At 40.4% G+C, this 27,103-nt stretch overlaps 2 protein-coding genes across 4 annotated transcripts; one reads left to right on the top strand and one right to left on the bottom strand.

Annotated features, from left to right (window-relative positions):
- Positions 1 to 685: 685 nt before the first annotated feature.
- On the bottom strand, positions 686 to 18,265 carry ATP5PB (ATP synthase peripheral stalk-membrane subunit b). The gene is made up of 8 exons (XM_067727245.1): positions 18,247 to 18,265; positions 17,611 to 17,706; positions 17,298 to 17,334; positions 13,476 to 13,621; positions 10,575 to 10,738; positions 10,070 to 10,195; positions 5,100 to 5,279; positions 686 to 4,036 (listed from the first exon to the last, which is right to left on the bottom strand). The coding sequence occupies exons 2-8, from the start codon at positions 17,648 to 17,650 to the stop codon at positions 3,959 to 3,961; spliced, it is 771 nt and encodes a 256-aa protein (XP_067583346.1). The 5' UTR covers positions 17,651 to 17,706; positions 18,247 to 18,265; the 3' UTR covers positions 686 to 3,958.
- WDR77 (WD repeat domain 77) lies at positions 17,798 to 26,037 on the top strand. Of its 3 annotated transcripts, XM_067727244.1 has the most exons (11): positions 17,798 to 18,131; positions 18,393 to 18,578; positions 19,364 to 19,505; positions 19,784 to 19,833; positions 22,225 to 22,295; positions 22,432 to 22,486; positions 22,950 to 23,021; positions 23,623 to 23,731; positions 24,273 to 24,341; positions 24,927 to 25,002; positions 25,058 to 26,037. In XM_067727244.1, exons 1-11 carry the CDS (start codon positions 18,017 to 18,019, stop codon positions 25,118 to 25,120), a joined length of 1,008 nt encoding a protein of 335 aa, XP_067583345.1. In that variant the 5' UTR covers positions 17,798 to 18,016; the 3' UTR covers positions 25,121 to 26,037. The 3 variants fall into 3 exon arrangements, with proteins under 3 accessions (XP_067583345.1, XP_067583344.1, XP_067583343.1); XM_067727242.1 differs by having other exon boundaries at positions 17,800 to 18,131; positions 24,927 to 26,037; XM_067727243.1 differs by lacking the exon at positions 24,273 to 24,341 and having other exon boundaries at positions 24,927 to 26,037.
- Positions 26,038 to 27,103: the final 1,066 nt, after the last annotated feature.

Genomic DNA, 27,103 nt, shown 5'->3' with positions numbered 1-27,103 from the left:
CAGGGAACTCCCAAGGGCTGTTTATTTGTCTTCATCTTTATTCCTAGAGTGCAGCTGACTGTGCGAATGGTAGTGGTGGTGGTAGGCAGTGGTGGTTTACTAGGGTCTCTATTCTTGATGGGTCCTGAACTCCATCTTTTGTTCCTCTAGCCCTGTGAAGCGACCAAAAACATGACTAAGTGTCTTAGCCATATCTTTCAGATGGGCAAATGCTCCCAGGACAAAAATGGTCCTGAGGGCTAACCTCACCTCTCTGAATTTCCACCCTCTCTCAGTTCTTGATCTGATGATTTCTCATGATCTCTTGGTGCTTTAACATTTTTTAATTTTTATTGGAGTATAGATGATTCCCAATGTTGTTAGTTTCTGCTGTACAGCAAAGTGAATCAGTTATACATATACATATGTCTCCTCTTTTTTAGATTCTATTCCCATATAGGTCATTATGGAGAAGTGAGTAGAGTTCCCTGTGCCATACAGTATGTTCTTATTATCTATTTTATTTTATTCTATTTTTTTGGGGGGGGGGAAGATAATCTTTTTAGTAGACTGTGCTGAAACAATTGGGAATTCATATGAAAAACAAAAAAGTCTTAAACTCTTTATTTCACACCATCTACAAATTATGTAACATATCCTTACCTGTGGGAGCTAAAATTACAAAACTTCTAGGTTAGGCAGAGACTTTTAAATTTTTAATGGAGTATAGTTGATTTACAGTGTTTTTAGCTTCAAGTGTACAGCAGTGAATCAGTTATACATATACATATAGCCACTCGTTTTAGGTTCTTTTCTCATATAGGCCATTACAAAGTATTGAGTAGAGCTCCCCATGCTACATAGTAGGTCCTTATTAGTTATCTATTTTATATATAGTAGTGTGTATGTCAATCCCAATCTCCCAATTTATCCCCCCCTCTCCCCCACACTTTCCCCCTGGGTAACCATATGTTTGTTTTCTGCATCTGTGACTCTATTTCTGTTTTGTAAATAGGTTCATTTGTACCATTTTTTTAGATTCCACATATAAGCGATATCATATGATATTTGTCTTTGTCTGACTTATTTCACTCAGTATGACAATCTCTAGGGCCATCCGGTGCTTTAATATTTTTAAGATATGTTTTATATTTCACCAGATGCGAAAAATTTCTTCAGTAGGAGAGTTGGTCTGAATTACCTAGTCTACCATTACTGGAAGCAAATGTTACAGCATTTTGCATCTTAATTGCATTTAACCTCAGCAACAAAGTTGCAGGAATCTGAATCTTAATTTTCTTACTCCAACAAACAGAACATTTACTTTTAAGCCAGGTACGTTTTATAATCTTAATAAAGAATAGAAAGTCTTTAGAATAAATCTTACAAAAAAAGGTACAGGACCTTAACAGAGAACATTAAAAATTTTAATGAAAAACACTATGACCCAATAAATGGAAGCATAATCCCTAATTTAATTACTTCCCCTGGTGTCATTTATAATGTCCCTCTATCTCCTGCATTTCCTGGAAACTGGAATTTACATCTTAAGTCCTGAGAGATTCAGGTTAAATACGTCTGGCTAGATTACATCACAGGTGATACTGTCTACTTCGTATTTCAGCAGATCAGGAAAGATATCTGGTTATTCCACCATGAATGATGCTAAGAATAGCCAGTGAATTAGTTAACTGACCACTTGATGGAATGATCTTCAGATTCTTATTATCATGGATGAGAAATTATTTTTACGGTCATTACAAAATTTATGACAAAAGAACCCAACATTTCCCTTTTATCATTGACAAATGTAATCCATTTCTTTTGCTAATACGAAAATACTTCAAATCAATTGAACTTTTTCATACCATACATTTAAAAAAATAACTGTGATACTCTTGAGACTGCACAACCAATTACCATGCAGCCAATTTGTACATACCAAACCACATCCACCACATAGAAATGAATTTCTGGTATTCTGAAGGTAAAGATTTGGGGCTGTAGTCTGGCGTTTCCCCTCTAGGAAACCTGCTCAGCTTATTACCTCCTTTTCATTCCTGACTGGCTTCACTTTGGGTTGTGATACCATGCTCCTTGGGCACAGGTAAGCAAACTCCTCCAGCACATCCTTGTCCAAAAGGAGCAGCATATGCTCTACAGCTGGCTGCAACAGTGAAGTCCAGGTGTCAGAGCATCGTGTTGGCTATCCATACAAACATGTTGTAATTGTTGCTGTGAGTACAGGATGTCATTCATCTGGCTCCCTGGTTCTGGGGACTATGGGGCACACTGTCAGTCTCTGCTTGGATCTGACAGCCTTATGAGGAGACCCAGATGAAACTGTTCTCATTATGAAGTGACTGGCCAGAGGACTTTGACAGCCTCATGCCTAGCCTAGCTGCCTTTGCGAATGCAAAGAAGCAACTTTGTGGCTTATACATACTGGTGCTAATCTGTTAACTCACCAATTGTAGCTGGGCCTATAACTTCCCAACCCTTCTCTGGGTCATCCTTCAGCTTCTCTAACCTTTGGACCAGGTGTGTGAGGAAAGGCTTGGGGTTTTGCAGGACAATCATACCATGAAGATCTGAGGTAATAAAAACTGACAAGGGTTTCAGTCCGTGCTTGTTATTTCCACTTGTTCCTACCCGCTCCCATCTCACATCCACCTTCCCTTCTTAAATGCCTGCTCCATGCACGTCAAGCTCCTTCATCAGAAACAAAGATTAAGAGCTTACAGAGATGGCTTAACCAGCTCCCGTGACAGCATAAAGTCAAATCCCTTACCTATAAACATATATCCTAGTAGCTCTGCTTCTCTGACTGAATGCTGACTGATACAGCTATGTACAAGGAAACTGCTGAGGTTATTGAGACTACCTAAAATGGTGCTTGTCATTACACTCTCAAAACACCTAAAATCTGTACTGTATCACATATTCTTACTGCCTTTCCAGTAGATATTTAACTCCCTGAGGTAGGAACTTTTTATCTGTATGACCAGTGCAGGATTGTGCTTAGCACGGCAATTCTTTGTTTAATGAATAATTTGGAACACCTCTGCTGACCCTATCAAAATCTCCTTTAAGTAACATCTTAATAATGATTATCAGTCTCATTTCTATATAAGATGAATACATTAGCCATCAATAAACAAATAAATACTGACTTAAATGATTGTTATATAATTAAAACCTTAGGAAGTCAATGAATATGGCAATTATCCATATGGTACGTATTTTCAAATATTTCCTATTATGTAAGTTATCCATCTGTTTACAAGTAAATCCTTATACAAGTATGGGAGAATTAAATATAGACAAACCAATGGAAGGGCAGAATCTTCTAACTATCTGCTGGATTCTTCAGAGTGATTTTATGACACATTGAGTCCATAATATTTTCTGTTGACATACTACTAAAATGAAAATAAAGTCAATGATATAATTTGATATACAAGATTTCCTTTAGTTATTTTAAGAATACTGAAGTTTTAAATTCTCCATAACCTGTCAGCAAGAAATAGCTTACCACTAAGTCTTATAAACAATATTATCAGCTCAATGACATCTTTAATTTTACCCGTATAATAAATGTTGAAATAACATTTCAGAAAATTATGCATCTTGAAAAACTTTGTTTCAACTGTCACTTTATTGTAAGATGGCTGAATTAATTCAAATTTAAACTCTAACTTGACAATTTTTAGTCAGGTACCAAACTTTATTCAAAGCAAACTGCTTATTCAAAAGTGATCATGGAACAACTCAAAATGCAGAGCAAGAAGGATGAGAGAAACATCCTCCTGGCCAATAGATTGTTTTAATTCTCTCATTACATGAAACTCAAACTTTTCATTTTTAGGAAAGGGAAACTAACTTCAGTACAGAGCAATACAGAAAGATTTTGTCACATAGACTAGTTTCCATTTAGTCAGTCAACTGTTTCTAGCTGTCTCAATTGGGACAGATGCATTTACAGAACTGGCTGTGCTTGAGCCTTCTTTGCAAGCAGCTTTAGATCTGCAATGCACTTGGCAATTGTCTCCTTCTCCTGTGATAAGGAAAGAGAAAGCTGGTTAGAACCTTTCAAATCATGGAAGGGTATAAACACTGTAATTCTAAAGGATACCTCCTATAAGAGGTTCCTCGGAATCTCAAGATGGATTACTGGCTTAATATGATAGACTAAAAAAATTATTTAATTATTTAACATGGGGGAGATGCAAAATTTATTTTAAGCAAATGGAGGGAATTTAAAGTCCCCTGGCTCATAGCTTTCATCAGTGAAAACTGTTTAGAGGTTGAAGCTAGATACTCCTGTAACCATGTGCCACTGATGTTAGGTTTTACAGCTAACAGCTGCTTAAAAAAGACCAACCTAACAAACATTAGTAATAGAGAAATGTTAAGAAAGAATAAAAATAACTTTTAGTCTCTTTTGTATACTTTTGTCTTTTCAAGTTTCTTAAATAAGTATATAACTTTTATGTAAAAGACAGTTTATTTTAAAAAACCCAAGGCATTAAATGTTGACAGACCCTGTTTTTCTAGTCCTGCATGGTTATGCAGAAAATGATCAGAAATGCCTAAGTATACTATAAATCTAGGAAAGAAGAAATAAAGTCAAAAGTAAATAAAGAACATAAAATTTAAAAAGGAAATCACATTTAGGTAAAAAATAGAAAACATTTCTGTTCAAGACCAATGAATTAAGTGGCTGGGAAGAGGAAATGGCATGGAATGGAAATCATGGAATTATTCAGAAAATGGAAGAGGCTCAGAAGAAGACTTGTCCAGCCTCTGTTTTACAGAGAAATGAAATATGTTGCTTAATATTTCCCAAATGTTGGAACTTGAACATACGTCTGTTCAACGAGTGTTCTCAACCATCTTTCCACTCCTCTTGATCCATGAGGTGAGAGACTCTTTGGAAGCCAAACTTTGAGGAGGGAGGCAACCTACCAAGGCAGTTGTACAGCATCTTCTAGGTTACCACTAACCAGAAAAGTGAACCAGGACCACCCCAATGTCTCTAGGCTAAAGACTCCTTACCAGCTATTTTTATCCTGTCAGAGATATCAATACAACTCCAGAAGCTTCAAAACATCATGTACCTGCTGCGCAGAGATGCTCTGTACCACGTTCTTCTCCACCCAGTTTATCATGTGCTCTTGTTCCTTCTGACGTGTCATATTCTGCACAGAGATGTGATAGTCCAGGCGATTCTTTACCTCCTTGTATACTCTATGCAGTCGTTCCCGGTAAGCAACTTCCAAAGCCATGGCAATGTTATTCTGAAGAAAATTAAGAAGTGATGAAAACTGTTTGCACAGTTAAAGGATCACTTCCATTCTGAGGATTCTGCCCATTAGAATACCCATCATTACCTGTATTTTATGCAAAATTCATTTGTTTAATATGAATAGGTAACACATGCATGTGGTAGAAAAATTCTAACAGCATATAGTAAAAATATATTTAAAAGTATATGCAGTAAAAAATAAGTCTCCTCCAGCCCCTCCATAGGCTACCATCTTCCTCTATTTCTTGTATTCTCTCCCAGAAATATTTAATAAACAAAACATAGGTATATGTACACACACAAACATCACTTTTACTGATTATGACACAAAGACCCACCTTAATTTTAAAAGTTACATTGGATTCTACTATTTTGGTGTCTCATAATCCATAATTTATTTAAGCTCTATTAATAGATTAGGTTGCTTCTAATTCTTTAACAAATAATGCTGCTGCGTATATTGTATGTGTCTTTGCACTTATGTGTGAATACTTGCTGGGTCAAATAATAGCTAATAACTGTTGAGTACCTACTATGTTCTAAACACTGTGTGTCAATTCAATTAAATCTTAAAATCACACCATAGGATAGTTCCTATTATTATACTCATTTTACAGTGAGGAAGAAACAGAGGCAGATGCTAAGGAATTTGTCCAAGGTTATAGAGCAAATGAACTGTGAAGCCAAGACCTGACTACAAGGAGTCAGGCTACAAAGCCCAGGCTCTTAAAGATCCATTGTAACTTGTGATTAACACTGTCCAATTCCACAGAAAAGTTGTACTGCTTCATACTCTCACCAGCAACACAAATGCTTGTTACTCTAAACCCTGGCCAATGGTGTTTATAAAACGTTTTACTCTCGACTATTCTGATAAGCAGAAAAAATATCAATTTTAATTGTCATTCTCTAAGGAGAAAATTTACATATTTAGAAGCCATTTACATTTACTTACATCTTTATAAATTGTGCATGTCCTACACCTAGTTTTCTACTGGGATGTTGGTCTATCCTAAGGTAACTACCCTTTTGGGTCATATGGAATGCATGTGTTCTTCCTAGTTTGTCTCTTAACTTTGTTTATGGTAACTTCTACATGTAAAACTTACATTTTTAATGAGATCAACTTAATTTTTTCTCTTATAGTTCCTGGATTTTTAAAAATTGAAGTATAACTGACATACAATATTACATTAATTTCAGGCATACAAACACAATGATTCGGTATTTGTATATATTGTGAAATGATCACCACAATGGGTCTAGTTAACATACGTCACCACACAAGTTTCTGCATTTTGTTGTCTTTATTAGAAAGGCTTTGCCATTCCAAGGGTATTGTATTGTTTTTCATGTTCTCTTTTTCTACTTTTATGGTTTCATTTCTTATCTAAAGATCTTTAATTCATCTTAAATTTGTTTTGGTATAAGGCAAAAAGTAGGAAAACAACTCTGTACCTACAAAGATACCCGTCTGTCTTTCCCCTCTAAGATGAAAATGCCACCGATCTAAACTACCTTATGAGTTTAGGTCTATCTCTAGACCCTCTCTCAAGTGCTGTGCCAATCTGACTTTCTATTCATGTAGTGTGCCAAGCTATTTATTTAAAGTTCCTTTACAATTTTGAGCTTTAATATTTGGTAGGACTGTTCACTACTTCTCTTTTTCAGAATACTCCTGAATATTTTTTTACTTTTTCTAGTAATAATCAATTTGTTCAAGTCCCAACACCCCCTACTCCTAGTCTGTTAGTATTTTCTTTCTAGGAATGTGTAAAATTTAGAGATTAAAGTAGGGAGAATTTGATACCTTATATTATTGAGTCTAGGTTCTCAGAACCTTATACCTCACAAGCATTTCACATTTTTTAAAGTAAAAAGACTCTATTTCTAGTTAAGTTACTCCTAGGTATCTCTTCCTAAATGGTTTACCTTTTTCTCTTATATTTTCTAACTGATATTTATATACAGAAGGCTACTGATTTTGTTTATTAGATATTAATTTTGTACCCAAATACCTTACTGAATTTGCTTATGGTTTTAAGAGTTACGTTGATTCTCTCAGCTTTCTGAGGTATATCATCAGGTAATCTGTACGTAAGGATAACTTTATGTTTTCTAATTTTTATACTTCTTATTTCTTTCTCTTCTCTAATATCAGCTACTACTGCCAGAATAACATTGAATTAGTAATGGTGACAGGTATATTGTCATCTTCTAGTCTGTAATGAGAATGCTTATAGGTCTGCCTGTTTTATATAAAGGCTTCAGATATTAATCTCAAGTAGGCCCTTAATACTTCTAGGTACATTTTTTTTTTTTTTTTTAGTCCATTCACTCTCCTGTTCTTCTTTCTCCTGAAATCTCTAGTATATCTCCTTGACTACTTTCCTTTTCAACAAATGACCTACCTTCCTATTTCACTGAGAAAAAGGAAACAAAGAACTTCACAAACTTCTACCACCATATAAACCAATCTACCTGGACCTATACTCACATACTTTGCCTTCCTTTAACTATGGCTGAACTGTCTCTGCTCTTGAAGCCAACCCTTCCACCTGTGTATTCTAAACTCTCTGGCCTACTGAAGGACATGGCTCCAGCAAATTCCTCCCTACTCCCACCCCTTTCTTGCATCAATTTTTCTCTCTCTACTAACTTCTATCAGATGCTAACATGTAGTTATACTTTCCATCTTTTAAAAAATCTCTCTTGATTACTACATCCTACCTTCTGAGCTACTGAGTCATTTCTTTGCCCAATACAGTAAAACTCCTTCACAATTTTGACAGTGATCTATACTCAGACTCCAATTACTTTTCTTCCATTTTTTTTTTCCTTCAACTTACTCAAATAGCCCTTACCAAGGTCACCAACCTCCATGTTGCTAAATCCTATGCCAAATTCTTAGACCCTTACTACTTGACCATAAGTAGGGCGACTACAAATTAAAATAATCCTTGTTTCCTCCAGTTATTTTCCTTCATGTTCCAGTCTTACAGCTGTGCCTCTTGTAAGCTCATGATTCCCTCATCTCCAGTCTGGAATTCTTCCCAGTGACTCCAGACTCATATATCTAATGGTCTACCTAACAACTCTATTTGGCTAACTCACTGGCATTGCGAACCAATGCATACAAGACTGAAGGCTACTTTCAACAAGGCAATCAGAGTCGCCCTTCAAAACACGAGCAAGATCATATCACTCCTCTGCCTAAAAGATTCAATGACTTTCTCTCTCATTCTGAGTACAAGTCAAAGTTCTCATAGAAGCCTATAAGACTTTACATGACCTAGCCCTTGGCCACTCCCTGCCTTGCTTCCTTTTACCTTCCTCCTCACTCATTCCACTTCAGCTACAGTGGCTTCCTTACTTTTCCTTGTCTATACCAAGCAAGCTTCCAGGATTAGGGCCCTTGCAATTGTTCTTCCCTCTGCCTGGAATACTATTTCCTCAGAAATCCACACAGCCTGAACCATCACTTTGACAGGTCTCTATTCAAATTATCACATTAGAAGCCTTTCTAGCCTGCCCAATAAAAACAGTAACTCCCTCCTTCTAAAATCCCTTTTCCTTTAACATAAGTTCATTATTCTACATGTACTTCATACCAGTTGACATTCACATCTGCTTAATTATTTTTCTCCTGTCCTTCTCTCAACCCCTGGCTAGGAGAGAGACCCCAGGAAGGCAGACTTTGTTTTGCTCTCTGCTGTATTCCCAGCACCTTGCCTTGACCAGTGTTCACATATAAAATATACCTATTAAATATTTCATAAATAAATAAAAATTTTAATGACTATCATTTGAATCTTATAAAAAAGCTACATCTTCAAAAGCCAGATTTTGTTTGTGCATACATAGTTTCTATGAGGCAGGAAGCATTTAGATTGTAACCTAAATCTGCACGGAAAGATATTTTAAAAATTTCCGAAGATTTCAAACATTTATGTGCTTAAGAATCTCTCAGGATCCTATTTAAAAAAAAATACAAACTCTTGGATAGCTCCTAACAGAGGTTCTAATCTCACAGGTCTTGGAATGGGTCCAAAAATTTGCATGAAAGATGACTGGTGCACATGGTACCGAGACTACACTAGGAAATACTGGCCCAAACCCTTAATATTTCAGATACTTATTTTACCTTAGCACCTAATTTTTCATTTCATAGGTGTTTCTATACATAAAATTTCAATATAAGCTCATCTCACTTTAAATATCAGGCATAAAGTACTGGGCTCAAAGTAATTAACAACAAAATGCTTGAACACGTTCCTAAAGTTGTTTTAGAAACTAAATATTTTAGAATCTAATTATGCTTTGATCATACTAAAAAGCTCTCCGGCCATCTGAATCTGCTTTGTGAATCTGGAATGTAAGGTATCAGATTTTCTTATAGCAAGTATGTTAAGTAAGACTTTCTTATAGTGAGCATGTATGAAATGCACAGCATGTATTTCACCTACTGTATTTTACAGTGAATGCCATTTTTTAATCTGCTATAACTTAATGAATTATTTTCCCTCTGTGGACTCAAAATGTGTCCTTTTATACTTTTTACTCTTTCTAGTTTTAGAGTAATAATTCTAGTTATTTTTCTACTGGATAGGTCCACTGTATAGTTAATAGCTGTAACTGCTATTTAGACCCCCACCCAAATATTCTCTTTTCTAAACAAAATATGCTCAACTTATCCAACTATTCCTCATAAGATTCTAATTTTTTGTGTTAAATGCACACAAATGAGTAACTTCACTTGCCTTAGAAAGTTCTGAAACCTACCCTCTGGACATCAAAAAGGTAATGGCGCTTTTGAACCAGTGCCTGATGTGACTTCTCCAGATCAATTGCATCTTGGATTTGTCTGATGGAAGCCTGTTTCACTTCTTCCAGTTCGGCAATTTTTTGCTGCAATTATGATATTGACAACAAAGATCAGTGAAAGTACCAAGGGTAATAAAAAAGTTTCATTTTATGCTTCCTCAAAGTCATACCCCTCATTTGTGAAAACACCCACACATAGGGAGAACTATACAAATCCTTGAAAAGAGTTGCCAAAAATAGCTATGCAGTATCTTGTTGAATGAACAAAACTATGGAAAAGCTGGAGAAAGTTTGGTAGATTTTTAAAACTTGATCTCAAGTTAGTAACACTTATAACCGAAATCATTATAATTAGATTCATTTCTATATGCTCTGCCCCTATCATTCGTACCAAAAACATCACTTGATGGCTTTGACACGACTACTACGGTCTAAAATGGGAAATAAGGTTTATGGTTCTTACCTCATTGAGTTTATCAGCAAATTCACCAATAGAGGCACCATATTTTTTAATTACATAGATAAGCACCCCTATTGCTGAAATGGCAGAGAAGGTCTCTGCAGTTATCACATATATTTCTTTGGAGAGTAAATATAAGATAAGCCCAGTTCCAAGCACGTAGGGTCCTAAAAGAAGAAAAAGTTATTTTATGATGGATATGCTATGTCTAAAAGGGGAAGACAGAGATACTTCCGTACTTAATTAGTTGAAGGCAAAGTTAATAATGATTTTAAATAATCAGATTCAAAGATGGAACACTAGATGAGAACCAGTATGGTAGGGTTGCAAGAACAAGGATCTGGACCCATGGAAATCTGACTCTGCAACTTATAAAACACTGAGCAATATAGATGATCTCTGAGCTTAGTTTCCTTAACTGTAATATGGGAATAGTACCTTCCTCATAGGGTTGATGAAATTGAGAAATAATGTATATTAAGTATCTGGTACAATTGCTCAACAAACAGGAAGTATTTTATAAAGATGTCAGGTTACTTCCAGAAGTAATTTGTGCAGCAAAATATACTATTTATTGAGTGGGGACATTGGTCAGAATAAAATTTATCCACTCTTGCCTATTTACTGAATAGGAACCTGACACTGGAAATAAGCAAACAAAACAGATACAACTATGAAGCATGTATGTAAAAGAACTAAATAACAGGATTCTCAACTCCTGTAGTGTCTTATTATAATGCTTCAAATATAGCCATCTTTTTCTTTAACCAGGCCATGAATTCTGAAAGGACACAAACCATAAGGTACATTTCTTTAGGATTTTCCTCTATGCCTCATTAGATGCTAGGTAAGGTCAAAGCAGGTCTTTGGGGAAGCAGTTTACAATGTTTTTGAGCAATACAGGTACCAAAGGATGTTAGGATATACTATGAGAATAAAAGGGTTACATTCTCAAATATATTTTACCCAGTTTCCCATACAAAGTTTCAACAGTTTTTTTTTAAAAAATTTGCCTTCAATGTATAAATTTTAAATGTGAATTGATAAGAAAGGCCTATCATATGTAGCATTTTTATCAGCTATGGAGGTCTGAGGAAATTAATGTTTCCTGCAATTTTAGTTACAGAAATGCTACCTTAGGCCACTCCCTGGAGAGATTAAAAAAAAAAAAAAAACTTTGGTTTTCAATGTTTCATGGTCATAGCAATATTTGGGAACAGCAAGAGAGGCAGTGCATGTAGTAGAAAGAACACTAAACTTAACTGTAGAACCTGTGTTTAAGTCCAACTCAGTCACTAAAGAGAGAATAAATCTCAGCAAATTCTTTGTTTTCTAGTTCTGAGTAATAAAAATGTCTTCATAGGGCTTCCTGGTGGCACAGTGGTTGAGAATCCACCTGCCAACGCAGGGGACACTGGTTCGAGCCCTGGTCCGGGAAGATCCCACATGCCGTGGAACAACTAAGCCCGTGCGCCACAACTACTGAGCCTGTGTGCCTCGAGCCCATGCTCTGCCAGCAAGAGAAGCCACCACAGTGAGAAGCCGGCGCACCGCAACAAGGAGTAGCCCCCACTCACCACAACTAGAGAAAGCCTGCAAGCAGTAATGAAGACCCAACGCAGCCAAAAATAAATAAATAAATTTATTAAAAAAAAGAAAGTCTCGGGCTTCCCTGGTGGCGCAGTGGTTGAGAGTCCGCCTGCCGATGCAGGGAACACGGGTTCGTGCCCTGGTCTGGGAAGATCCCACATGCCGTGGAGCGGCTGGGCCCGTAAGCCATGGCCGCTAAGCCTGCGTGTCCGTAGCCTGTGCTCCGCAACGGGAGAGGCCACAACAGTGAGAGGCCCGCGTACAGCAAAAAAAAAAAAAAAAAAAGGAAAGTCTTCATAGAACTGTTGTATGGATTAAATAAAGTGAAAGCATATAGTATTATAAAAATGTAAGGTTTCAGTACAGTTTATGCCTTTTTATTTATTTATTTTAAATAAAATTATTTATTTATTTATTTGGCTGCGTTGGGTCTTCGTTGCTATGTGCGGGCTTTCTCTAGTTGCGGCACGCAGGCTTCTCACTGCGGTGGCTTCTGTTGTTGTGGAGCAGGGCTCTAGGTGTGCAGGCTTCAGAGCACAGGCTCAGTAGTTGTGGCACACGGGTTTAGTTGCTCTGTGGCATGTGGGATCTTCCCGGACTAGGGCTTGAACCTGTGTCCCCTGCATTGGCAGGCGGATTCTTAACGACTGCGGCACCAGGGAAGTCCCTATGCCTTTTTAAAAGGAAAAAAAAAACCCTGATTAATATGGCCCAGCTCCTTTTTCGTAATTATACATACAACACAGAGTCTCTATTGCCTTACCTGGCTTTATTTTAATCCACAGCTCTTTCTATCATTACCTGAAAATGTATTATACAGTTACTCAATTTTGGTTTTTTTGGCCGCTCTGTGCGGCTTGCAGGATCTTAGTTCCTTGACCAGGGGTGGAAGCCAGGCCCCTGCAGTGAAAGCACCGAGTCCTAACCACTGGACCGCCAGGGAATTCCCCAGTTACTCATTTCCTTATTGTCTATCCTACAAAAGAATGTATGTTTCATGATGGCAGGCACTTTAGTTCACCACTGTATGCTGAGAACAGTGCCTAGCATACAGCAGGCAGTCAATAAATTTGGTGTAACAAGAAATGGAGACAATGTTATAAAATCAAGTTAAAATCCCAAACAAATTTATTCCAAAGACAAGTTAAAGCAACCATATCAATTCTTACATTGAATCACTTCCACACTTTACTTTAAAAACAACTGACTTGATTTTTCTGGTACACGTGGAAGAGGTTAAGAGACCACTAAAACGCTAGATTAACATAAACCATACCATCTAAACATACTATCAAACATTGGGCAAATGCTCACCTGTTACACCAGTTTTAGGATAAAGGAACTGGAAAAATTCCTCAGGGATCAGCCCAAAACGAACTTTTCCTCCATATTCAGGAAGAGGTGGTACAGGGGCAAGACTTGGCTGCCCTTTGTGAAAGATCCTTGTTGCCTGCAATACCCTACAGGTAGGAATTACACAAATTTAAAGCCTATTCTTTAAAGAGAACACAATGTATGAACAACTGTAGAAAAGAACAAATAGGGATGAGGATTGAGGCTGTTTCCCACTGTCTTAATGGGAACAGAACAGACCAAGAACAGGAAGGTTAGGGTCCCATAATTAGCTGTGTGATAAGGGGAAACAACTTACTTAAAGCTGTATGTAACCTTCTACCCAATACTAGAATTAGCTGTGTGATAAGGGGAAACAACTTACTTAAAGCTGTATGTAACCTTCTACCCAATACTAGAATCCCTTCTGTTAAGTCTCACGGGTCATCTGTCTAGCACTTTATATGTCTATTACTAGCAATGAATTATGTAAGAACATAGACTCTGCAGCGAGACTATCTGGGTTCAAATTTTAATTTATGCTTTTGTAGTCTCTGATTTCTCTAAAGTAAAGTAGGAACAAAGAATATGACCTTAGAGGGTTGCTGTGAGGATTAACTGAGTTAATAAATGTAAAGTATATAGAATAGTGCTTGGCATATGGTAAAGTTTTATGTAAGCGGTTAGCTATTACATGTCCACTGTGCTGTGAGCTCCCTGATGGCAAGAACTTTGACCTTTCTGAATATTCTCTGTATTGGGGTGCTAAATAACCACTAAGTGAAACATGCTTTTTCAGTGTTGGATAGCTCTAACTATGATCATCCTTTGAATTGAACTGCTACATACATCCTTGAAACCTCTATCCATTGGTTCTAATATTATTCTTCTATGTAAGTTAACACTCATGTATCTGGGTTAAACATCTCAGTTCCTTCACTGACTGTCCACAAGCAGCAAACTGGTTTTGTTTACAAAAATGAAGTATACAGAACTGAACATAATACTGAACTGAAATACAGCTTGACTAATTCATTCATCCTACAAATATCAATACATATTGAGAACTTGCTATTGCCATCACTGGGCTTGAACCACTGTACTATTATCATGGATCTGCGAACTATTTTTATCTTTAAAGTAGCCTAAGATTGTATCTGTAGCAGTTACAGCATACTGGTACATAGGATTCTGATGAAATAAAGTCCTCTAGCCTTTTCATATCTGCTGTCGAGCTAAATCCCCTTCAAATTCTAAGTATGTTTTTGTCCCTCACCTCCCCCCTCTCTTATCTCCTTGCAATGTAAGAGTTTACATTATTTCATTGATTATTGTTCACTGCCTGTCTTTTGAATATTATTTCTGCTTCCCAATGTACTGAGTTGCCTCACCAACTTTTGAAATCTGAGAATCATGCTCAAGATTCTTTCATTTTAATCAGGGTTTCTAAACCTCAGCACTATTGACATTTTGAACTACTGACAACTCTTTGTTGTGGAAGGCGGTTCTGTGCACTTAGAGTAATTAGGAGGATCCCTGTGGCCTTTGTACACCAGATGCCAGTAGCATCCTCCCTCCTACCCAGTGGTGACAACCAAAAATGTCTCCAGACATTGCCAAAAGTCCCTTGGAGGGCAAAACTGCCCCAGGTTGAGAACCACTGACTTAAATCATAGCACTAAAGAACTTGCTTTAGGGGAACACAAATCCTCTCCCTATCCGGCTGTCTCACTTCAAGCCCTCATCTACTCCTGCCTGAACAAGTAAGTAACCCAAAATCTGTTCTCTTGGCTCTTCCTCAAATACCCCTTGAACCTAGCCCCCTCCCTGCTGCTTTGAAAGTTTTTAAAATGCAAATTTGACTTTAAAACTCTTCAACAGGCTCTCTTCTGCCCACAGAAAACAAACTACTTAATACAGCATACGTGATTCAGCACCTGTCAAATTTTATATCCTCATCTTCCTTCATTCTCCTACTCTCCAGCCATATGGAACTTACAGCTTTCAAAAACCAAAAAAAAAAAAAAAAAAAAAAACCCTCATGCTGCTCCTTCTGCCTGGTATACCTTTCACTTAATGACTGCCAAGACCAACCAGCCTTCAGAACATCTTGAGTATATCCTTTATAAAGGCCTTCCAATCTTGGGTTGACAATTACTCACTCAACAAAACATTTCCTGACTTTCTGCTTATATTAGGCACCGGGAGTATAACTAAGCAGACAAAGTCCCAGCCTCTGACATTCTAGTGGGGGTTTGGGAAGTGTGAGTGTATAGGTCCATACACAATTTCAGACAGTTGTAATGGAGTGAGGGAAAGGCTTTTTTGGTAGATCAGATGACATTTGAGCCAATGACCTGGGGAAAAGAGAGAAGAGCAAGTACAAAGATCCTGAGGCAACAATAAGCTTGGCAGTTTTCAGAGGAATAGGAAGAAGGCCAGTAAGGCTAGAGAATGAGCTTAAAAGAGAATGTAAGAAGGTAAATCAAGAGGTAGGATGGGGTCAACTCATGTTGAACTTTCTGTGTTAAGGTAAGTTTGGATTTGATTTCAAGTGGGATGGGCAGCTCTAGAGGGTTCTGCAGGGGAAGGGTGGGGGGACTGACAGAATCTCTGTGGCTATTGTGAGGATGGCCTGTAATGGGACAAGAATATAGATTCAAGGAGACGAGTTAGGAGACAACTGAAATAGCCTAGGTGAAACGTGATGGTGGTTCACACTCCAGTAGCAGTAGTAGTGGAAGAAGTGGTCAGAGTCTGGATATCATCTGGAGAAAGAGCCTTACTAATGCATTAGACACGAAATGTGAAAGAGAAATCAAGGATGTTCCTTGCATTTTGTATATGTATTTATTATCTATATTACAATTATTTACTTGTCTATATGGAATCTTTCTTCTCCGAGAAGTTGGAAGCAGCCAATTATAGCCTCACTTTATTGCTTATACAAAAATTACAGATAAACCAAAGCCACTTTTTCAAGCTACAGGATTGTTATCAAATTTTTCAAGATTTAGGACTAAATCTGGAAGTAAAAAGAGAAATCCCAAAGAAAACTGACGTTTTATGAAATATCAGTAACACCTTCTAATATTTACTAAGCACATACTATGTACCAAGCACTGTTTTTAGGGTTCCCAGGAATTAATTCCCTTAATTTTCACAATCCATAATGTACTATTCTATTTTGCAGAAGGGGAAATTAAGGTCCCACAGTAAGGTCCCACTTGTAAGTGGAGGAGCCCGGTGTACCCTCTTTCAGCTGTGGAATCCTCACTGTAAACTACCACTTTATAGCTGCCTCCTCTGGTAGACTGTGCGTGAGGTCCACGAAGGCAGGTACTTAACCTTACTCATTTTTTTTATGTTCGGTTACGTGCGTGGCAAGATAAATATCTACTGAAACGACGAATAATTTCTCTGACCTGACAGTAAAAGTTGGAATCTGGGAGGCAGATTAAAAACAATATGCTTCACTGTTTTATTTAACAAAACTTGTCCTAGGGTATGCAATCTAGTAACCCCGACTAGAGATGCCGCAGCTGTGCCTAGCTGAAGGTCACAAGGGAGAGGGGCGGGGCTTAGGGGACACCAAAACCAGTTTCTAGTTTAGTTAGAACACATTAAGTGACACAACGGTGTTCCAGGCAGTAACAGGAGCACACATGTTTGAATGAGACTTGAAGCGTTCCAAAATAACCTAAAGAAAGGTAATTACCGGCCCAAAGCTAAGAACAGATTACCCAGAAGTGAAATAGGTGATAAAACACGGACAAAAGGGAGTATTACACCCCTTACACTTACCCTGGACCGAGGAGGGCTGCGTTCTTCAGAGAGGGAGCTAAAAATGCACAAGGCACAGGTTAGCAAGGTCACCGTGAAATCTGGTTTGCCCCTTCCTCGGTCCCCGCGGAGCCCAATCACTAAGGCCATGCGTCCCCCATTCCTATCCCCCGAGACCCCACACTCTCCTTCTGAGCGGCACTAATCAACTCTCCACGCAGGCCCAAATCCCGCCGCGCCTTTCATCCCCTTTCCTCCCACCCGCTCCAAGTAACCCTAGACGCGCTGGTTTGCAATCACTCTGCTAGCCTGGACTAGGGTCTGTACCTCTCACCTGCTGCGGTGGCGGCAGAAAGTACCACCCGGGACAACATTGTCAGATAGCGTCCACACAACAGTCTTTGCGCCCCAGTGACCGCTACAGGAGACTCTGTCAGGGGCAGAAACAAGATGGTCGCTCACAAGTCTCGCGAGAAGAGAACATCGTGCCCTTTTCATCAACTTCCGGTCTTTTTTTTTTTTTTTTTTGCGATAAGAAGCACAGGGCACTGAGAGCTCGCGGCAAGAGGTTGCTCGCTGGAAACGGGAATGGAATCGTAGAAGCAATTCTCGCGAGATGTAGAGAGGCTGTAGCCTGGCCAGAGGGGCGGAGGCCTATAGCGGGGCCACGTGGTGGCTCGCGGAGCTGAGTCTCCGACGGGCGTCCAGTTTGGGTCTAGGTTGGAGTTGGAATCGTGGAGATGCGGAAGGAAACCCCGCCCCCGCTAGTGCCCCCGGAGGCCCGGGAGTGGAACCTTCCCCCTAATGCACCAGCCTGTATGGAGCGGCAATTGGAGGCTGCGCGGTACCGGTCGGGTGAGCCTAGGTCCTGGGTCTGGGAGTTCCCTCACGCCACCCCGAATGCCCTTTCCCGGGACTAAACCTTCCAGCCTTCCCCCAGCCCCCCGCTTACCCCGCATGCCATCCTCACCCCTGCCTCGCGTCGCTGAGCTCAGTCCCCAGCCGTGCTCGGCGTTCCTGGGCTCCGATCCAGACCCGGCCAGCTGGCTGCTGGGCGGTCACCAGGGAGATTAGCCCTTCCACTCCTCACGCGCTGACAACTTGTATCTCCCTTAGATGGGGCGCTTCTGCTCGGGGCTTCTAGCCTGAGTGGCCGCTGCTGGGCTGGCTCCCTCTGGCTTTTCAAGGACCCTTGTGCCGCCCCCAACGAAGGTTTCTGCTCCGCTGGAGTCCAGACGGAGGCCGGAGTGGCTGACCTCACTTGGGTAGGGGACAGAGGTATCCTAGTGGCTTCCGATTCAGGTGAGTCACTTTCTCCTCAACCTTACAGGTGAGATGGAGGCCATGGGTATAGGTCGGGCTGTGCTCAATTTTTAAAATCCCATACTCAGTGCTTGGGGGAGCTTGAGGGTGTTGGTCCCGAAGGAGAGTGACTGTGTAGGTAGGAAATACCTTCCCCAAGATTCTAAATTGTTTGGTGGAAATTCCTAGTATAATCCATAACAAAATTAAGAAATTAATTGGAACTATTTTTCTTCTCTGTATCCACCCAACCCCAAACCAAGGATAATCTTGATCTTAAAGATGATGCCGAGGCCAATCTGTGCTCTTTCCATTTCTTCCCATTTTATTCTTAAATGCCTTTATTCTGCTTTCTTTGCCTTGAATGTCAGTCTCAGCAATGGAGGCTTTGACATTAAAAAAAAAAGAAATCAGAATATGGACGTTGGCAGGCATTGCATGGAAGGATAAGTGTGGGACATTAAAGATTGAGCCTCTCTGGCGATTGAGCTTGAACACTCTATATTCAGGGCAGCTGTCTGATGATTTTCTATACTTAGTCACTGTACAACATATTTTTATGTTATTCAACATATTTTTATGACTCTAAGACATTTATTCAAATTGTTCAACAAATACTTTAGTGTCCAAATAACTGGGAATATTTAACCATACGGCCTGTGTGCTACTCAGATCATTGGGGAGATTTCCTCCTTGTCTCCTGAGAGCTTAGAATCCTAGAAGCGAATTTCTGTCTTGGCATAATCCAAGCTTGTTTCCCTCACCCTACTCCCCACCCCCAACAGGTGCTGTTGAATTGTGGGAGCTGGATGAGAATGAGACACTAATTGTCAGCAAGTTCTGCAAGTATGAGCACGATGACATCGTGTCTACAGTCAGTGTCCTAAGCTCTGGCATGCAAGCTGTCAGTGGTAGCAAAGACTTCTGGTGGGTCCCTCCTCTCATCGCTCCTGTTTCTGGGCCTCCTTTGGGTGTCTTTAGCATCATATTAGCCTCATTAAATTATGTTTTGGGCTCATTATAAGAACCCAGTGACTAATTATGACATGCCTATAAGGTTTTCTTAGAGATTTTTGCAATCCATGGTAAAAGTAGGCTGTACCAGAAGTCCAGTAGGCAAAGACATAGGGCGTTCTTATTTGAACACACGTTTTTATGTAGGTAGTGTAGGTCAAATTAAGTCTCTGTTTCCTTTTGCTTCTTAGCATCAAAGTTTGGGACCTTGCTCAGCAGATGATTCTGAACTCATACCGAGGTGAGTGCATGTTCTTTCCTTTTCAGTCCTGGCCTTGGCTGGTTTGTTTTTATTCTCCCCTTTGGGCTCTTTGAACTTTGCTTGCATGTTAGTGATATCAATTCTTTGCTCTCCTGCCTGATAGTATATTTCTTCCAAAACTACGGTCAGGCTCCAATGTCGATTCTAGCCCTTTTCATAATTTCCCTATATTTTTTTTTTTATTGACAGCCTCACCACCTTCTTGGTCACCTGAGGCTGAAAATCCCAGTCCTCTTCCACTCCTCCTGTTTCCCACTATCAGTTGGTCCCCAAGTTCTTTGGAGTCTTTTTCCATTTCGTCAGTGACCTTCCATTCCATTTCTTATGCTCCCATTTACTTTCAGGCTTTATCTTATTACAGACGGTGGCACTCATCTCATTGTTCTACCTGTAATCTTTAGTCTTTCATTGGTTTCTTGTGGCTTGCAGGTTAAAATCTCATGTTCATGTCCTGGCATTCAAGCCTTTTTCCTGTCACTCCTTCAAGCATACCATGCTATCTAAACCCGATCACAGTAGATCTTTGGCATTCTCCAAGTATAAACCCTGATACTTGTGAATCTTGAACTTTTGAATATTCACCTCTATAAAATCTCATTTTTTTGGTGAGAACCATCACTTTCTATTAATGTTCCTTTTTCTGCTCACTTTCATTAGCAGCACTAGCAGTTGACTTTATTTTGGGAGCCATTCCTCATGAAGATACCAAATCTTAATGAAGATAATGTATAGAGCGTTAATGTGTGTGTGGCTAAGAGATGTAGATATGGGTGATCACTGGTTCCCCCAGTGACTAAGTGCCTTTCTCTGCCAGTTCTAACTTCAAAGTGCGTGATTCAGATATGAGCGAAGCAAAATCATAAACTCATATATCTCCTGGAGCTTCATGGTCACTTGCAGATAGTTAGACAATAATGTTAAAATGTCAGTGCTCAAAGTCTACTGTACTTGCCTTTTGTTTCCTAGACTTACGATGTGTTTTTCTGGTCAATGCTAAATAACTATTTTTCAGCACTTGTTCCTTTCAGCCTTTTTAATTAGTTCTTTGTGTTTATTCTTATTCCCCCCACTGATTCCAAATTCCTTGAGGGCAGAGGAACCACATATTTTTTTTTTCATCTTTTGTACTCCCCCATGGTGTTTGTCCCAAAGCTTTGCTTTTCTCAAGTGAGCAATACATTCCTTTTCCTCGTGTTGGCTTTCCATGGATTCTATGGAAGGTAGTTTGAGCCCACACTTCTGTCTCAGGGCAGAGCCACATTCAGACTATCTCAGAAAGTCTGGCTAAATCACTTTGGAGAAGGTGGTTTCCACAGCCTGTAATTAACATTTAGCGGAGACCTTTAACATTTTTAGCATGTAGCCCTAAAAGAATTTTGAAAAAGTGTACCCTCTCACACATTTTAAAATTAGTATCTAATTTAAATTTAACTAGTTGCAAAGAAAGTTATATCTGGCCATGTCATTTATTGTACACTTTTATAATATATGTTTGTCAAAATTTTGGATTTGCAGATTAAGCTCATTTAATTTATGTAAAACATCTACCAAATAACCTAACTGCCAAAAACCATATGCACTGTTAAGCCAGTTGGCCAAGTGGGACTTAATTTTCAGTCAGAAAAAGTCTGACTTCATTTTTAAATTCAGATAAGCTATGTACGTCCTTATGACAACCACCTGTCATATGTTTCAAAATTCTCATTATTAAAGAGAAGAGATCAGTCACAGAACCACACTTGTGTTTGTGGTGTGGCTGAGAAAGGCCAGCCTCCTTCACAGAATTTTACACAAGTGCTCTTTCTTTGTCTCAGGAAAAGCCCCTTTTGTTTTATGCCTTAGGTTTTTATACTCCTGAGCATCATGGTAAGGTTTGGGGTGGGTGAGAGGTGTGTATTTCTTCTACACATGGGAGAAGGGTGACTGTGAGAGTAGAGGTCAGCACTGCTGGCAGGTTATAGGCAGCTTCTCAGTTCAATATGGAAGAAGAACATTAGAGAAATTCCCTTAAAACTCGCAGTGTCCAGAACTCCCTCAGAAGTCTTTGTATGCTACCTGGAGGCAAGTGTGCTACTGCTATTCTAGGATGTCTTTACTGTAAATTCCTCTCCTGTTCTTATTCAGCATTTAATTTATCTTTCATGTCTTTCATGATTCATTTTTCTCCAGGCCTTTTGAGTTTTTATAATGATATCAACATTTCCTCTTAGGTTTCATCTAATCCAAAAATCTCACAGAATTTGTTAATTTGCATCATGAGACTAGGCCTATTTCTCACACCCTCCCTCCTACCCCTTCATAGTGTCTGGACTGCTTGATAGTAATGCCTGCATCTTCTCTGTCTTATTTCTTGTTCTGTCTCCTTTACAGCTCACTCTGGGCAGGTCACCTGTGTTGCTGCCTCTCCCCACAAGGATTCTGTGTTTCTTTCATGTGGTGAGGTGAGATATAATCTCTTTTTCCCTTCCCACATCCTAACCGCACTCAGACCCTTTAGACCTAAGTCTAGCGTGGAGGGCTTCTGGCCAGCAGCTGCTTCTTTGGATTGTGAAGCCCTTTTTCTGTTCCTTCTTTTAGGACAGTAGGATTTTACTGTGGGATACCCGCTGTCCCAAGCCAGCATCACAGATGGGTGAGTCTGAGAGCCAGTGGTGGGAGAATGATACTAGGAACCCACCTGGAAGAGGCTTTCCTTGGCCAGAGTCAGAGGCAAAGCTGCCAGATGCCCAGTCACTGACACAAATGACACAATTGCTTTCTTTCCCACTGAGGCACATTGTGTGCAGTGGGTCCCAAGAGGAAGGGCTAGTTACTGGGTGGGTCACTTACATTTCCTGGATGGGCGAACAAAGGGGTCAGAGCTGTTATCTTCACGCTTTGTTTTGAAACTTGCCCGTGACTCACGTCTGGAAAGGGCAGGAGGCTAATGGGTAGATGTAGGTTGTGAGGGTCAAGGATGAGGACAGGACTGCCTTAGCAGGGCTTGGGACACTGAATAAAGGTGCTCCTGGGATTTCGAGTGACTTCACCTGGGAAGCTTTGGCTCAGAGCTGGGCTCGGAGTCTCGTTCCAGACCCCTCTTCCTCCCTTTGCAGGCTGCAGTGCCTCTGGCTACCTTCCCGCCTCCCTGGCTTGGCATCCTCAGCAGAGTGAAGTCTTTGTCTTTGGTAAGGCAGCATGTCGAACTGTGTGTTGACTCTGGGGAGGGGAGTTTGAGTGAGAGAGCTGACCCCATAACTCGAGACTCTGGCTGCTCAGTCTCATCAGCACACCTGGGCGCAAGGTGAATTATATTAACGGGGGTGTAGGGAGGTGGGATGATCCAAAAGTGGTTTTAGTTTAGCTTTGGAGAACATGGTGATTTTTGCCCTTGTAGATTTGATTCCTGACTCTTTGCTGTGGCTCTTGTATTCATGGCTAGAAGTCAGTGGACCGCAAAGCAAGTGGATTGCTACATGGGGAATATGGTTGTATAGTACGGACAGTTGCATTAACACGGTGATATGGCTGTGTGTGTGGTGACATAGTTTATGATAACAATTATGTCATCCATTAATTTAATTTCCAGAACCCCCAAATGACTAGTTATTCCTACTTTACCAAAGAGGAAGCTGATGCTCAGTTTCTCCCCTTGCTCTGTAATGTTTCTCTGTAATGCTTAGGGTGGTTAACTTGTTCAGGATGGAGGACCTAGCATTCAAATCCAGATCTGGCTGAGTCCACAGCCCATGCTCGTAACCTCTGTGAGGTACTCCCTCTTTCCTTCAGGTGATGAGAATGGGACTGTCTCCCTTGTGGACACCAAGAGTGGAAGCTGTGCCCTCAGCTCAGCTGTGCACTCCCAGTGTGTCACTGGGCTGGTGTTCTCCCCGCACAGGTACTGTTCTTTGTCATCAAGGGCCTGGTGGGTATGAATAGGAAGAATGAGGGGGGATGCTTGTGTTGACGTATCATTAGCTGATTGGTAGCTCCTTAAAGCAGGCACTGTCGTAGCTGAGGTTTTGGAATGTGAAAGATCTCTTTAAGACTGTAGTCCATTTTGGGGGTTGTATGGTCTCTGACTGCAAATGGCTAAAATATGGTCTTGTTCCTGCTTGACACCCAAAATGATTAATACTGTGGGCTTGTAGGGCTGTGTGGTTGGAAAACCTGTGTTTCTGAATCATCACTGAAGCTACAGGGAGGGACTAGATGGGATGGTTAGTTGCCAGGATGGCTGTCAACCCTGACTTTGCTCCATTTTCCTCATCTTTCCTTGGAACTTGTACCTAGACTTGAGTGGTAGCCAGGCCTTAACCCAAAGTGGGGATCAAGCCACCTTCTCTGATCATTTTAGGTGGGCTTTGGGGACTGCCCAGTCAGGTTTTGTCTTGAGAACCATGGGCTTTATGTTTCCCAACCTCCTCCTTGTCTCCTAGTGCTCCCTTCCTGGCCTCTGTCAGTGAAGACTGCTCCCTTGCTGTGCTGGACTCAGGCCTTTCTGAGGTGTAAGTGTGCCGTGGAGCCCTGTGATCAGGAATCAGGGAGGGGAGCAACACGTGGCTGGGTCCTTTTTCTCTTTGGAAAACTGGGTTGTCTCTTTCAAGGAGACTTGGTGATGGAAGCAGGCCGACTGCTGACTGTCTCCCTGTTCTGGGGGCTGACTCACAACCAGCTCTGTCCCTGGTAGAGGAGGAATGTGGTGGTGGGTGTGATTTCTGAGCCTGGCATTCCGACTGACTCCCAGAAAGAGACGGTCTACCCTTTTCACACAAAGAACCTCATGTAGGAAATGCAACCTGCTATAGGGTGAAAGGCACCAGACAGAAGATCTGATTGTACTTCCTTCTTTGCCATGAGATGCTGTCTGATACTGGCTCAGATCACCACCCTTGGTCTAGCTATCATTTCTTCTATGAATATAGGGTCCTAGACTGGATGATGAAGTCTTCTGTGGGTAGCTACACCACTATGCTGGTGACTAGGCCATATATATGGCGAGGTGTGCCCTGGGTGTGTTGGGTCTCTTCTTTCCATTTCTGCTTTTTCCTCTGTCTCTTACTATGCCCACACTTTTCTTTGTTCTCTCGTAGGTTTAGAAGCCGAGCCCACAGAGACTTTGTGAGAGATGCTACTTGGTCCCCGCTCAATCACTCCCTTCTTACCACGGTGGGCTGGGACCATCAGGTCATCCACCATATCGTGCCCACAGAACCTCTCCCAGAGCCTGGACCTAAGAGTGTTGCTGAGTAGATTGGATTTCAGACAAAAAGCAAATCCCCAATGAGTATCCACTCCCTTTGCCCCTTCCCTCTCAGTTGGTGAGACAACACAGGAGCCTTTTACAGTATGTTGGTACACCAGATCTGTGCAGTTAATAGGCATTGTCTCTCAGCCTGGGGTAGGCTGGATTCTGGGGTCCTGTAGCCAGGGAAGAAAAACTTCCTTGAACACGGATATGTATGTATCTGAGTGTGTATGTGGGTAAATAGTTTTTGTTGATGGGGGAATAAAAAATCCATCCCGCATCTTTCCCAAGGCCCAATCCCCATTCCCCCCCGCCCCGCACCCGCCCCAAAGTTAACAAAAGATTTTATGCTTCCCACGTAGCTTTGCATGAGGAATTTGGGCCATGTCTGTGTGAGGTATGGGATATGGGCATCCCTGGATTCTTGGAAGCAGCTCATAGAGATAGGAGCAATTTTATTTTTTTATAGAGCTTAAATTCACCTTTGTCTTGGGCAGTGCTTCCATTCACATCCAGCCCAGCTCACCTTGAGGAAGAGCCAGGACACTCACCACAGTTTTGCGCATCCCTTGTTATTAAACTGAGCCAGAAGTCCAGTTTCTGGCTTAATAAGAAGTTTGGCTGGTACCTGTGTAATGCCCCCACCCCACCCCCGACCCCCATGGAGTTGTGTATATGAGAGATGAGTGTATTTCTGTCATAGATGCCATAGAAGAGTTTCAGGATGGAGAGCTTAAAGGCATTTCAGTTAAAAACTGACACAGACTTGCATAGGAATGTCTGCCACTTTCCCACCTGAAAACAGTCTGGGGCCTGACCTTTTTTGCCTCTGGGCCCCTGTTTCTGGATATAGGAAGCCTAAATGCTATTTTGGGGGACTCTGAAAATTTTGAATTCGGCATCAGAGAAAGAATCGGAAGTACCGGTCAGTGAAATAAAAAGTTGATTCATTGTTGGCTTGTCTTTTGAAGCGTGTATGTCATGTGCCGTTAGACCTGCTACTTATGTGAGTCATCAGGGTATCTCTTATAGCCTGTTACTTTTTTGTGTGCTTCCCCAGCCCCCCAGAGTAGCTAGTTGGAACTTAAGGTAAATATTTGGTTACTGGGTTGGTGGCTACTGCCACTTAGAAGTTATGGATCAATTACTGATTGTATTGAAACTAAATTAAATCAATTATGTCCTTTGTGTTTTGCAAGTTTCGTTTAGCTAAAATATCATGAAACGGGCAGTTTCATGGGCAAAGTATTTGTAAGTAAAGCTTCTGTGTTTCACCCTTGCTGAGCGTGAGCTCTGTTCTCACAATTACCCTGGAGTAAAAACATGGGAATTTGTTGTCATATGATCTAACTGTCGGGTTTGCGGGGAGGAATTGAAGCCCTCACTGTTCGTAAGTGTAACTTCTTGGGGGGTAATAGGATGTGTTGGTAGAAACACTTAAGTTCTTCTCAGCGGTAAAAACTTAAAATTTGTGATCACTTAGAGAAAGTGAGGTAGAGGGTGAGGTGGGCAGGAATTAAATTTTCGTGGGCATGTTCCTCATGGACTGAAGAATGGTAGAGAGAAAAGTCGGTGAAAGAGATAAGAGTCCAAGGAAATGAATATAATGTGTCAAGGTGGTTAAAATGACATCAGCGAAGGAAAACCTAGAGTTTGAAGAACCATGTTACTTAATGTAAAAAATATTAGTTTAGATTCAGATAGATCTGTGCTGATGCAAGTAATTCACATCTATTCATGATCATCACCAAGACATTTGCAAATGTAATCGAAGTCACAGTAGGAATGACCCTCACAATTGTGATTGAATGTATCTATAACAGAAAAAAAAAGATGGTTCAAAATAGAAGGTGACCTCAAAATAATCAGAAATGTAGTATCACATGCAGTGCTGTTTACTAGGCCATTGACTTGGGAGTAGTTTCAGTAGAGTGAGCGCAGATTTGCTGACCACAGATGGAAATGGGCTCATTTTGTTTTCTTTGTTTAAAACCATACAAGCATATATTTTGCATTTAATTT

This window comes from Pseudorca crassidens, chromosome 2, assembly GCF_039906515.1.
Source record: "Pseudorca crassidens isolate mPseCra1 chromosome 2, mPseCra1.hap1, whole genome shotgun sequence".
Classification (NCBI taxonomy): Eukaryota; Metazoa; Chordata; class Mammalia; order Artiodactyla; family Delphinidae; genus Pseudorca; species Pseudorca crassidens.
Note: the sequence above shows the minus strand (reverse complement) of the source record. Positions and strands in the feature narration are given on the sequence as shown.